The 13,244-nt window shown below is 41.0% G+C and overlaps 1 protein-coding gene across 1 annotated transcript in view; it reads right to left on the bottom strand.

Moving 5' to 3' along the window:
• Window positions 1–495: 495 nt before the first annotated feature.
• Window positions 496–13,244, bottom strand: part of lrmda (leucine rich melanocyte differentiation associated) — a 209,913-nt gene continuing 197,164 nt past the window's right edge. Inside the window, exon 7 of the mRNA XM_080507114.1 lies at window positions 496–2,124. Within this exon, the coding sequence (XP_080363240.1) occupies window positions 2,045–2,124 (80 nt within the window). The 3' untranslated portion in view covers window positions 496–2,044. The remainder of the gene's footprint in view (window positions 2,125–13,244) is intronic.

Genomic DNA, 13,244 nt, shown 5'->3' on the forward strand with positions numbered 1-13,244 from the left:
AGGACAAGCAAATTGCTGATTTTCTATTGGCTCAACAGAGTTTATGCACATCACATGTCATCACAAGTAAGCATAATGTTTTGGACGTTGATTAATTTATTTTGAATACACCAAACAGAAGTGTTGATCTACCTCCTGCTGCAATTTCACATCAAATCGGCATTTTCATACAATTTATTCACGTTGAGCTTTCCTGAACATCTTACTTGTTGTAATAGGGTAGAAAAAGGCATCATTGAACACTATAACAATCTTGATAACAAAACACAAGGCACAATGTAAACATTTATCACACATGAAGTTCTCAAAGCGCAAGACCGACATGCCATGGTGGGTAACAGAGAGCTTTTTGGAAAATCTTGGGGTCAAGGGGATGCCCTTCTCAGAGAAAAGCAATCATTATAAAGAGAAATAACTGGAGATTGATGATAAATATTTGTATTTTTATTTTATATGATCAAATTTTACATTTTCATAACCAAATGTAATGTGTTATGTTATGTAGGTAAGGCTGCAGTAGCACTCCACCTTCAATTTCCACTCACAGTCCCAAAACATGCATTTCACGTTAATCGGTAACTCTAAAATTGCCCAGATGTGTGAATACGTGTGTCTTTTCCACTTGGCAGATGGTCTAATCTACTTTTGCTCATAGTCAGCTGAGATCAACTCATGTAATGGAGAGACATTAAAATCACCTTTAATGCAAAACCATATTTATTGTTGCAAAGACTGTAAGGTATATGTAAAAACTAAGCATAATAGCCCAATTAACTGACATGTGGAAAACCCCATGTAATACAACAATATCAGAACAAGACGACAGCGGAGATTTACATTGAGCATTTACTAAAGAATAGGTTTTCGACCATAAAACATCAAAAGTTGAGCCTTAATTTAAACATTGGCCCCCTTGACAAATGAAGAAATATCTATTGAAAAAGTAAATGGCCACAACACTATGGTTACAAACATAGGCTGTTGTACTCAGTTTTCCAAAGTTCAATGGATGACTGACACAGCACTATGTACTTTTATAAGAGTTTGATCAAATTACTTATCTTTAACAGGAATTAACAATAGTCTCACTGGTTTAAAACATCACATTTGAAGTTTGTTTGTAAAACAAGTCGAACAAATAAGGCAAGAAAAAAACAACAAACCCCAACACATCTAAATGTCAAATAACTGGATACATCAGTGATCATAGATGGTCTTGATTTAGTGAAGATGTTAGTGGCCACATTTTGCATTTGGTCCATATTTTTCAGTAGATAGTGATTACAACACATGAGGACCTGCAACAGAAACTGACCAAATTATCACTCAATTATCAGGCATGTCTGGCTTTTAGTTTGTGTTCCAAGGCACAGAGAAATAAAAATCACAGAGGTACGAGAAGAACTCAAACTTGACTAAATGCACTGGTAATACCTCGGGTGTGGACTTTAAATCATGGGAATGCTTAACGAGGATGTACAATCTGTTCTGTCAAGGTCTTTATGGTGCATCAATGTTTTAAACAAGTTATATGTGCGTGAGAGAGACAGAATGAAAGAGATCAGTTCATGTCAGGCCTCAGGTGTGGCACCGTCACCTCTCTCACCCCTGATTATTGGAGGAAGTGATCCATCATGACTGTCAGAGACAAGGATACAACTGACTGGGTCTGTTTGTTGCTCAGAATGTGTGTGTATGTGTGTAGTTGCTGATGCTTAGAGGCAATCATGTCAGTGGGGGTGTCATCACCGGCTGTGAGCTGCTAGCAGGGAGGCAGAAACAGGCTGGGTCAGAACCTGCTCTGTAACTGAACCGTGTGAAAAACTCACGGGGAGGGATTTTCATGAGGAAAATTGCAACATCTCCCCTCCCCCCACCCTCACTTAGTCAAAAATAAGAGCATATGTTGATAAGCTTCAAAGTTTGTCCAGTGGGAACAAATATCATGAGTGGTTTCAATATACACAACACTGATTTGATCGTCTGTATTTCCGTTAGCATCCACTGCCATTTAAGTCCCCGTTCATGTCCAAGCAGCTGTCGATCAGAGCTGATCATTCCGGATGAATCTGTTGCCTTCGGAGTGCTTTCCATAGTAGACGTAGCGACACTTGGCGAACACCCCTAGAAACAGAACAGATTCAGGTGAGGTGCAAGTTAAAGCTAAAAAGTTAATAAACAGAATGGTTTAAGAGAAAGGAACATTTACCCACAGGTACTGAAACACAAAGATTTTTGTCTTCATGTATGCACATTGGCATGATTCTCAAGCGGAATTTGTTCTATAATCTGACAAGGTTTTAATCCGCTGTTTTAAACAAACAACTAAATTTAAATTATTTTTGCCGTAGTGAAAAAAGTACACTGATACTAGTCTTAAAGCCTTCTATATCAATATTATTGAAAGCAGTTCACATACTAAAACTAGGTCTTTGTTCGATGCTGCAGTATATCCGCAGGAAACTGCTACAAACAGATGTGAAAACAGAATGATAGGAACGCAGGTTTTAAAACATTCAAAACCAGGCTTAATAATGTATGAGGTCAATGTGTTTCTTAGGCTTTAAGGACACAGAAAATAAGGTTTAATGAGAGACACCGGGAGTAAATATTTGTTTACTACGGGAGAAACACTCCACGGGGTGGCTTTAAATGGCAGGACAGAAGAGGGTCTGGGTCTGCGTCTTGCAGGGGATGAGAGGTGCTGCTGGGAAGGATGAGTGTCTTGTTCTAGAGGAAGACCAGTGTGGCCTCGGGGCAAAGTCCTGACAGTAACAAGCTCCAAGTCACCCATGTAACACTCACATCGACACACACTGAGCCATCACAGTGAGCAATTACTCCGCCATCAGCAGGCGTGGGAATGGTTTGTGTGTTTGCATGGAGTCACTTCTTTAGGTCTGATATGTCCGAGCACTGATCCAAACTCATTAATCCATCAATTTGATCATGAAAAAACAAACAAAAAAACAGGGAGCAATTATAATTGAGACATTTTTCAAGAAAAAAATATACAAAAGGTATTTTCTGATGCAGCTTCTTTAAATGAGAGAATGCTGTATACACCTGGAGTGAATAGTTTGGGAGGATTTTTACCTTTTTAACAAAACAAAACCAATCTTCTGAAGATATACTTTTTTACTTTTAATGTAACTCGTGAATTCATCAAGCAATTCATTACCAAACAATCAACAAAATACTTAAAAACTGTAAGTCACATCCATATGAATAAATGAATGAATAAATAAATGCAATGTGAATACTTTTACAAATGAACTCTATTTAATAATTTTTACTCCAAAAAAGTATTATTTCGAGAAAAAATGGTAAAGAAATCTATTAATAAATTGTAAATGTATGCTCCTTGAAAAAAACAATTTGCACAATGTTCAGTGGTTAATAATAATACCAAACAAATAAATAAATGAATGAAAATATATGCTTGAGATTTAAACCTTCCACATGTATTGAAGTAAATGTCTCCAAGCTTTCATTACATTACCACCAATATGAACATTTATGGGTAAATATATATGTTAATTAATCGAGTAAAAAAAATGCAATCTTGTAAAAGCCTATATGGAGAAGCCTATTAACAAAAGACCTAAAAACTATGACAGTACCCTTCTTCGCACAGCAGATAATGGTTGAAAAATGGTTGTTGGTGGTGTCGTCCAGGCTGAGTAGTACCATGATGTCAAAGCTGTGCTGCTGCCACTTGATGAATGTGGCAGGCTGCACCTATAGGTGTCACTTCTCACCAAATGAGACAAGGACAAGTGGCATTAGTGCTGTTGATGATCCTCTGACAGCAGAACAGATACAGCTTTCACCAGGTTTTCCAAATAGACATCAAGTGCAATATAGCATGAGTGTGGTGGGGTGGTGGCAATGGGGGTAGGGGTGCAGGCCAGACACCGGGGCAGAAAAGGAGAGACTTATGGGAGAGGCGGTGTCGGAGAGGGATGAGCTGTGCTCCAAGTGGTAAGTCCAATCACATAATCCAAAGAGACATTGTCAAGGGCGGGGAGAGAATGGCAACTAAGTGACAGAAAGCAGAGACGGGGACAGAGATACTGGTGCCATATTAGTGCCAAGCATATTCTGATGCCACCCTCAATTCTAACCAAACCTGACATATCCCCCCCCCCCCCCCCCCCCATCCCACTCTCTCTCTGACTCTTCAAAGTAGGCTGAACCAAGTCACACACACATATATCTTCACACATACACAGTACACACACACACTGATGCACACACACACACACACTAGTCCCTCGCAGCAGTGGTGGGTGTTCTGTCAGGCGGAGGAGCAGTACAGCAACAGCAGAAGCCCACAGGCCCGAGGACAAGCTCAGTCAATCTAAATCTGGACTTTGTAGTGGAGCAGTGCTCATTTCCCCTCATAGCCCAGCTACTTGAGGTGATCCAAACACTGAAGTGTGAGAAGCTGTCACCTCCGATAAAATCCAGGACCAGCTCCGTGCCTGCCTGCTCCCCTGGTGTACGGGGAGTATACACGTGTGTGTTTGTGTGTGTGTGTGTGTGTGTGTGTGTGTGTGGCTCTGACAGTCAGGCGGTTGGGGCGACGGCATCAGGGGGCTGTGGGGATGAATTCCAGCTGCCGTGATTTGCCTGGGGATATAGGTGCAGCGGCTGGAGACTGGGCCTGACACCACAGGACTCAGGGTGTCTCGCAGCGCTCTGATCACATGGGCGCCGGGGCCTTTCACATATTCACAGCTTACCCAGCGAGAAACTTACTCTCTCCAGGAGTGGGGCCTCCTTAAAGAGATTACCCACTGAGGTACCAAAACCAAGGTTCCTAAAAGACATTACCTAGAGGGGATATATTTGTAGGTTGCAACCAAAGCCTTTCAGAGGTAACCTTCACAGATGAAGGAACTAAAGCTAAAGGCCCCTCGAGCCTTCACACTCTGCTGAGCTCATCACTTGCCCATGGGGACCGAGAAAGATCCGAGATGAACACATTCGGTGATTCTCCTTCACCAATTGGAAAGCTCCGGACAATGTGTGACCTGAAGCTCTCTGGTGGCGTTAATATATATATACACTTGTGAGCGATCAAAGCACGTGAGGGAGACTAAATTAAAGGAAAAAGAAGAACAAAGAACAGGGATGAAAAAATGCATCAAAATGGAAAATCTACGCTTCAGCACTATATTAGCTGGTGTGCTCTGTGCGTGAGTGTACTTCAGTCCGTGGCGTTCCCTTCACAGCGAGAGCTTGCTCTTATTACAAGAGAAAACCCAGAGAAAGATGGGGTGTTGGAGACGGTGAAGGGAATAACTAAGCCAAACTAGCTCTTACATAATGCCTGCCGTGGCCACACTAATGCCTGTGGGGTTCCACCTGATGAACTCACACTTAATAACAAGTATTTCAGTGCCAAAAATCTGGTAGTGTACAATATCCTGGATGAGCACACCTGAATCAACACCCACACTCCCCAAGCCATACACATGATCACAAAGCCGCACACACCTTCATCCCCGGCACACAAATACAACACACAGTGAGAACAGTGGGAGCAGCCATTAAAGTGACAGATTATCAAAGTGATGGGGAGGCTAATGTTTCCATCATGCCCTGGCGGTGGAACAATCGGGCCTTTGTACTGCATAGATCTTGGAACCCCTTGTTGTTTTTAAGTGGCGAAGCTAAACCCCTTGTCTTTATTAAAAGGCTGCAGACTCAGTATCTTGCATCTCTTTCTTGGTGGGAACTGCAGTGCAGGTTCACCGTCAGACAGTCTGGTCTTTTCAGAGCTGATTACCCAAAGCATGTGTCCTCCCCGGGGGGCTTTATGGGCCATTCTGCCACTGTGTGAGTAAGCTAACTGTACCAAGTCTCATATGTACAGTGTTCCAACATCGTTCCAGCACTTATGGCAACAGCAGTTCTCTTTTGTGAAAACATCATTTTATATATAAAGTACTTTCAATAAGGGCGGGGAAGAAATCAACCCTGTGCACTATGAAGTCGATAAAAACCTTCCCCTCCAGACACAATTTCTGTAGTGGCTGTGGATCAGGTGGAAAACCAGGCTCGACTCCAATTGCAGGGTTGATGGTTCAATCCCCATATGACCAGGTGCCACGAGGCAACATGGTACACTTCTGTGACTCCAGATGTGTCAGTGAGCGTGTAGTGTGAAATAAAATGTACTATCTAGGTAAACCCCATTTACAACTTGTTGATGTTCTATTGTCAGCGATACACAATGTTTTTTTGTTCCAATACAGGATCATTAAATGCAAAAACAAATGTATTTTCAATCATTTACGTTTCCATTCTGATAGAAAATTCAATAGCTGATGTAATTCTAGATGGCAATTTGAATTGTGCTCTTCTGTTAAAGTTTAGATATAAAAAGACAAAATGCCATCAAAAAAAAGAAGGCCATGCTGAAATGAAGAGTAGCACTAAGCTAACTGAATTGAAATGAACTCGTCCTCCAGCCAGCTAAATTAAGATTTTCCAGTCAAAGTTAATTTTTATTTTTTTATTATTACCAGGGTTACCAGAGGGAACTCAAACTGGAAGCTCTGTTCATCACTCTGACTGTCTTTCCTTTACAATGTTTTGGTTAACTGGACACGTGGGCGAACTCAAAGATTTGACATGCACTAGACATTAAACACGGTTATTATTCAACATGCCTAAGGAGTCTTTCCTGTTAAAAAATCTGGACGGTGAGAATATGCGGTTAAATATTTGAAATGACAATGCCTGCAAATTGTTCATGATCATCATAACTGAATAAAAATTAGGAATGTGTCTTCTATCCACACTGTTGAAAACAAACAACAGGTCCTTATGGTCCCAGAAATAAACTTTACATAAATTTGTCAAAAAGGTGTAATTGCACGTACTGGCCTCTATGCACTCATCAGTTGTAACTAGACTCTGTCCAGTAGTGCAACGCTGCAGTATCAAGGTGGCTACAGATTGTGGTTACACCTATAGGAGTTACATGCTTTTTGTTTTTAACCACTGTCTCAATTTTTCTGTGAAGCACTTTAAAGTCTACAAACTGACATGAAAAGGTGCATTATTTCTTTTTGTAATAAAAACTAAGGGAAAACTTTGGGGATTTCAATAGTCACAGATTGCTTTGCTGTATTTTACTTGTGTGGCCCAGTTGAGATCACTTTAGGCCACAAGTGGAGCCTGAACTTAAATGACCAGGCTACAGTGATATTAAATTTCTCTTCACTTTTAAGAATTTTAAAAATAACAGTGAAAGTTTGTATATCATGTGAAATTCTACAAGAACTGTGTGTACAGATGTTCTTTGTCAAATATAGTAAACAGGGCCAACAAACAATCATGGTTCATGATCGTACTGACGTTACTTCATTCTCAAATATGGTGCTTCAAAACTGCATTTAAATAAGAGTGTGCTCATAAGAGAAAGACAGCGAGAGTCAGTGAGAGGAAGGAGATGGAGTGGGTTTAATGATTGTTCCCTGCATACAATCAGCTTGACTCTTTTCAAGGGCCATCAATATGTCACAGAAAGACACATCCAGCGGATGGAGCTTTTAACATCAAGGTTATCTATTCTCGGCATGAATTCACTCCCTCCACTCCCCGTTTCTTGTCCCGTCCCCTCTCCACATCCATCCTCCCCTCTTGTCTTGGTTGCCTCTACTTAGTCTTTCTTCTTCTCTTTGCTCTCTTATGCCTTCTAATTCTGATTGTTTGCTGTATTTTTCATTTTCCGTGTCCAGTTGGGCCACTTAGCCAAACAATTTCATCAGCGGTTCCACATCTGCCAAGGACGGAAAAGAAAAGCTGAAGAATCCAATTAACAACACAATTACACTTTCTGTATTATCTCCAAGGGCTAAAATAACACTGGTCGGGCAGGTGGGGGATGGGGTCAGATGGTGCTGGGGGCAGGCCCCTATAAGAGTTGGTGAGAGTGACTTATGAGCTTGGGGCGTAGGCTGCTGTGAGCCAGGGCTATTATTGTGGACACGATCCATCTCCGGCTGTCCTTTTATCAGTTCAGCCCAACGTCATGAGATGGAGTCACCACCTCCTCTCTATAGGGAAGCCAGCAGATAGATAACCCCCCTGCGTCCCATAAACTAACAGCCAGTGGACTGTGATTCAGCCTACCGAGGGGTCGGCTGGCACACACGGCACATTGCTGAGGAGAGAAATTGAGTTGTTTCACTTTGCACTGGTATGCTGGCTTTGTGAAACAGTGACCAAGTATATTTTTCTCCTGAGGATCTGTCACATATTTTTAAAAAAGAGAAGGATAAACAGTGATGATACCATGCTACTCAAGAGGCAATATCTTAAAGTTAACCATCGAATAAATATGGGAATATGCATTTGCTGCTTCCTAAAAGATGCCCGGATATAAGACTTGTTTGAAGCACAATGCAATCCCTCCTCAAATATCTACATCCTGTAGATGACTGTAAATATGTTTTCAAACTTTGTACGCAACAACTTCTAAAGGTCAATAAATGTTCCTTTTGATGTCAAAATAAATAGTTTAATAACTATTATTTTCCTCTTTCACAGTGCCTTTAATAAGAGTTCATCCATCCATCCATCTTTCGATCTACTTTATCCAACTTTCTGGAGTCACTTAGGGCTAATCCCTGCTTACATCCTGACAGATCACCAGCCATCACGGGACAAACACAGAAATCACATTCACATTGAAAGTCACCGATTAGCCTCAAGCATGTTTCTTTTTAATGTAGTGACTGAAAACACTGCTACTACAGACAGTAAGAAACATGTAGCAACAAAGAAGCGACTTACTTAAGTAAAACATCCTGATAGGCTCACTTTGAAGACCATCATGGATTTTTTTATGTTTTGCAGCTGAAGGATTAATATGACACGTTGATAGGAAATCATTCTTTGCTTCACTAATAGACTCTTCTGTACATTAGTTAACCATTTTAAAAGCTGAAGTGTCACTCATACCTCTTGGGTCTCAAACAAACCTCCTGCTTGTAACTTTCCGAATTAAAGTGACATTTGTCCCCCACTAGTGAAAAATATTTAGTCCATTAAACATAAATAGCTGTCATCTTGATGCATGCCCTGGGCTTATGCCTTCCCTTTTCCCCTCCTGGCCGTTTACTGCAGCCAAACAACTGCAGCGCCTGCATGTTCTCAACTTCAGCGTATTGATTAAACTTTTAAATAGCTGCCATATAACCCTGGGACATCAGGAAGATTAATTTGCGTCAGTGTTCATCTGTAATTCATTAGCCATTTATACTCACCACATTCACACAGGCTATCAGGGAAATACGGCCCATTTTTCACAACCACAGAGGCTGGGGAGAAGGCAGAGAGATGGAAGGATGGAAGGGGGGGATTACACAGCCTACAACGCAGGGAGTACTCTCAAAGCACCAAGAACGTATAGCGAGTCACTCAGGTTGGTGAAAAATTCACATTTATTAAAAAAAACTGTGACTAAGGTACTAATTGTTCTCTAATCCTATCTTCCTGTTCATGTGTTCAAATGTACTTGAAGAAGACATTGTGACATTGTCATCAACACATTGCAAGCCACATGCATGGCTGTAATCGCCATTTTTAATGTAACTGTGTGTGTAAATGGTGACTGTGATTAACAGTGAAAAACCCTTTGAGAGTGCTTAATGTCACGAAAACAACCTATAGAAGTGTCACATTTACCATTCAGTACAAGTAATACCAGTTTTTTTCTGGACTATGCACTGCTCCTTTTCACTTTACTGGCTGGTTATGCGACTTATATTCAGACGTGACTTACTGTACATATATATCAAAAAGATACTGGTATCTATCATCGGGACCATAAGATGTCACTGTATGACAACAGAGTGCTGCAACAGTAACAGTTAAACTGATGATGTAAACACAATGTTTATAAAAATGTATACTAAAGAATTTAAACTGAAGAAAATGTGGTTCATAAAACAGAAACAGACCATCAGAAAGAAATATTGTAGTATTTAAGAAACGCGTGAGGGACTGGGGGAAGCAGAGAAACTCTTACTATGATGAAGAGAACAAACAAAGGTTATTATGGGTTAAAAGCACCAAAGCCAGAACTGGAGGAGCAAATTCTCAGAAGGCTTTGGAAGAGCAGCTGGTGGTGCAGGGAAAATAATTATGACTTACGTGTGTTTTTTATTCTTCTCTTCATGATAAATGTTTGACAGATGATACTCAATAGTGTGGACAATACAGTACTGTTTTTCTTTCCATTTTTTGGACAGTTTCAACTGTGAAACAATGCCTATCAATAAGGGAGCTAACGTAGCAGTTAGCAATTATTTAAAAATCCCTTTAGGTGTATGGTGTCAGTAGATTTTTCTGACCTAAAATATCAATTGAATGAGTCATTTCTTGACCATGAGCTTCAAACTGTTCAAAAAAAGTTGAAACCTTCATTTGGGTAGCCTCATTTTCAAAATGCATTACTGTATACAGTCACATGCTTGAGATATAATTTTATACGCTCTATTCTACTTCTGCCTAGACTGCTATAGCACTCACACTAGATGTTTGTTTTTGCTTATTGTGGTATAGAGTATTAAAGTATTGGAGTGGAAGAAAGAACCTGAGACCAAAAGCAGGAAGATTTAAGAACAGTGGGTGCATGGCTCGGATAATAACACACACAAAAAGCCAACAGAAGATAAAAAATATTTATTGAGTGTGTGTGTGTGTGTGTGTGTGTGTGTGTGTGTGTGTGTGTGTGTGTGTGTGTGTGTGTGTGTGTGTGTGTGTGTGTGTGTGTGTGTGTGTGTGAGCGAAAGATGGGGAGTTGAAAGATTTGCTATTGCCACAGGCTGATAGGCTGTCAGAGAAAGGTTGCTGGGTTGTGGCTCACCCGGCTCTGATCAATACCGGGTAGATTTTGCCACATGATTCTCCTTGAAGTGCAACAATAACACATTCTGTATGGTTTTTCTAAGTTTCAGTGAGTGAGAGCTACTGTTATAGAAGAGGATAGTTGTGTTATTAAGGCTGTCACCTAATAAATTAACTGAGATTCAAACAATAAATCCAAGTATCTCCTAAACAGTAATGCAATGCAGTGTGTACTGTATGTACTGGTATGTTTTGAGCTTATCAGCAGCATCATTTCATGTATGAAAAATGAAGGTCAGCTCGCTAAATGGCTATAATCAAACACTTTACATTGAGGATGACATTACTCACTGATGGGTAAATTACAGTTATAACCAGATAAATGCTTGTCAGTTATCAGTCTTTGTACTTCCAGCTTATGAGCATGAGAAGGAAATTGAATTCTGGGGCACATAAATTTTGACTGAGGAAAGAGATTACAATTGTGTGCATGCGTGTGCATGTGGATGTGCACGTGGTACGAGTGTGTGTGTGTGTGTGTGTGTGTGTGTGTGTGTGTGTGTGTGTGTGTGTGTGTATGTGTGTGTGTGTGTGTGAAAAATGAAAATAATAATGAAATAGTAAAATAATAATGAAAAAAAAGGTGAAATTAATTTCACTGACATTTATTCCAGAAGAGAACACTGGTTACAGGAGCTCTGGAGTGTGGAGATAAGAGCAGGGTGGCCCAAGGTGGGGGACTCGGCCAGTTTACGAAGTCATCAGTGCCTCAGTAGAGGCATCCACTATCAACACCTTGCATGTGCAATAAAAAAGACACACACACACACACACACACACACACACACACACACACACACACACACACACACACACACACACACACACACACACACACACACACACACACACACACACACACACACACACACACACACACACACTATGAGTACACACAGACCTCTCCTGTGAGCACAAACATTGACAAGCCGGTTATTTACTGTGAAGAGTTCATCCACCCTTGAGGGCACACCAAACATCTAATGACGCAAGTAATCATAAGCGCTCATTTTCCTCCCTTAACATGTGGATCGCAAATCACCACACATGCACACCACATGACCTGACACTGATCGATTGTGTTCTTCATTACACCCAGGATTTCTAATTAAAAGAAAAGCACTGATAAGTGGTTCAAACCTCTGACCAAAATAGAAAGAACAAGTGAAAACTGCAATTAGAGGTTTGACTGGATTCGTTAATGGTGCTGTTAATAAGAGCGGCTGGTGAGTCACTCAATGAAGGTTTAATCACTGGGACAGGATTCAATAACAAAAGAGCATAATATTAATCACCAGAGAGTGATAACTTCACTGTTCATCTCTTTGACATTGGAGGAAGGGATGAATTAATGATGCTCTCCATCCGAACACATTAAATAATAATTATCAGGCAAAACAGCATGAAAGGGACTGCATAATGAACCCCATTGTCAGGTCAATTACAACCACATAAAACTGTTCAAAGGGAAGTAGCTTGTTACCAGATACCCACACTGGAAAGGACAGCTATGGCTTTATCAGAGGAAGGTGGTGGGTGACCTACTCCTTCAAATATCAGGACTTGCAGGCAGTTTATACTTAGAGGGCACTGAAACTCGCTGCACTGTAAAAAAAAAAAAAAAAAACTCCTGGAGCTCAGTGAGGCGTTCAGCAAGGAATGCATCGAAAATTGGCCGGCAAAAGATAAATGACATGACAATGACAGTGTTTTGCTGGCTGTAAAGAAATGTCAGTCGCTAAGTGCCATGTTAACTAAACTCAACTACATAGACAATGATGGACTTCACGCATCAGTGGACAAAATGGCACCTCGTTGCCTGTCAGTGGCAATTTCCATCAAATCAAAGACGGCAAGCAAATTTAGCCGTGAGAGTAACTGCTGCTGGAGTTTTACACATGCATATAAACATGCGTTGATAATTTAGGCGCGCATCTTGTGGTACTTTCTTTCCTCGCCACACGATATAGGTGACAGCGGCTGTTTCACAAAGCTCTTGCCCTTCACTGAGCATCAGCCACATCAGGTTGTTGTCTAGCCTTTCTTTGATCGAGACATCAATTACCGCGTGGCTGCAACCACCCTCGAGACACTCTCTTAAACAAACAGCCTCGCAACCTCTAGTGTGACACTTATCAATACTAATCTGACGTCTTGTTCTGCAGTCGTCCCCTCTCAGACCCTGGCTGGCTGCACCTGCCTGACCGTGGTGCACCGGGTTGGCTCTACTCCTTCACACTTCCTTCCCCTGCAGACATCAAACACTTATTACTCTCCATCCTGGCCCTGCTAACTGACTGGCCAGTCTGGGC

This window comes from Blennius ocellaris (genome assembly GCF_963422515.1).
Source record: "Blennius ocellaris genome assembly, chromosome: 13".
NCBI classification, from domain to species: domain Eukaryota; kingdom Metazoa; phylum Chordata; class Actinopteri; order Blenniiformes; family Blenniidae; genus Blennius; species Blennius ocellaris.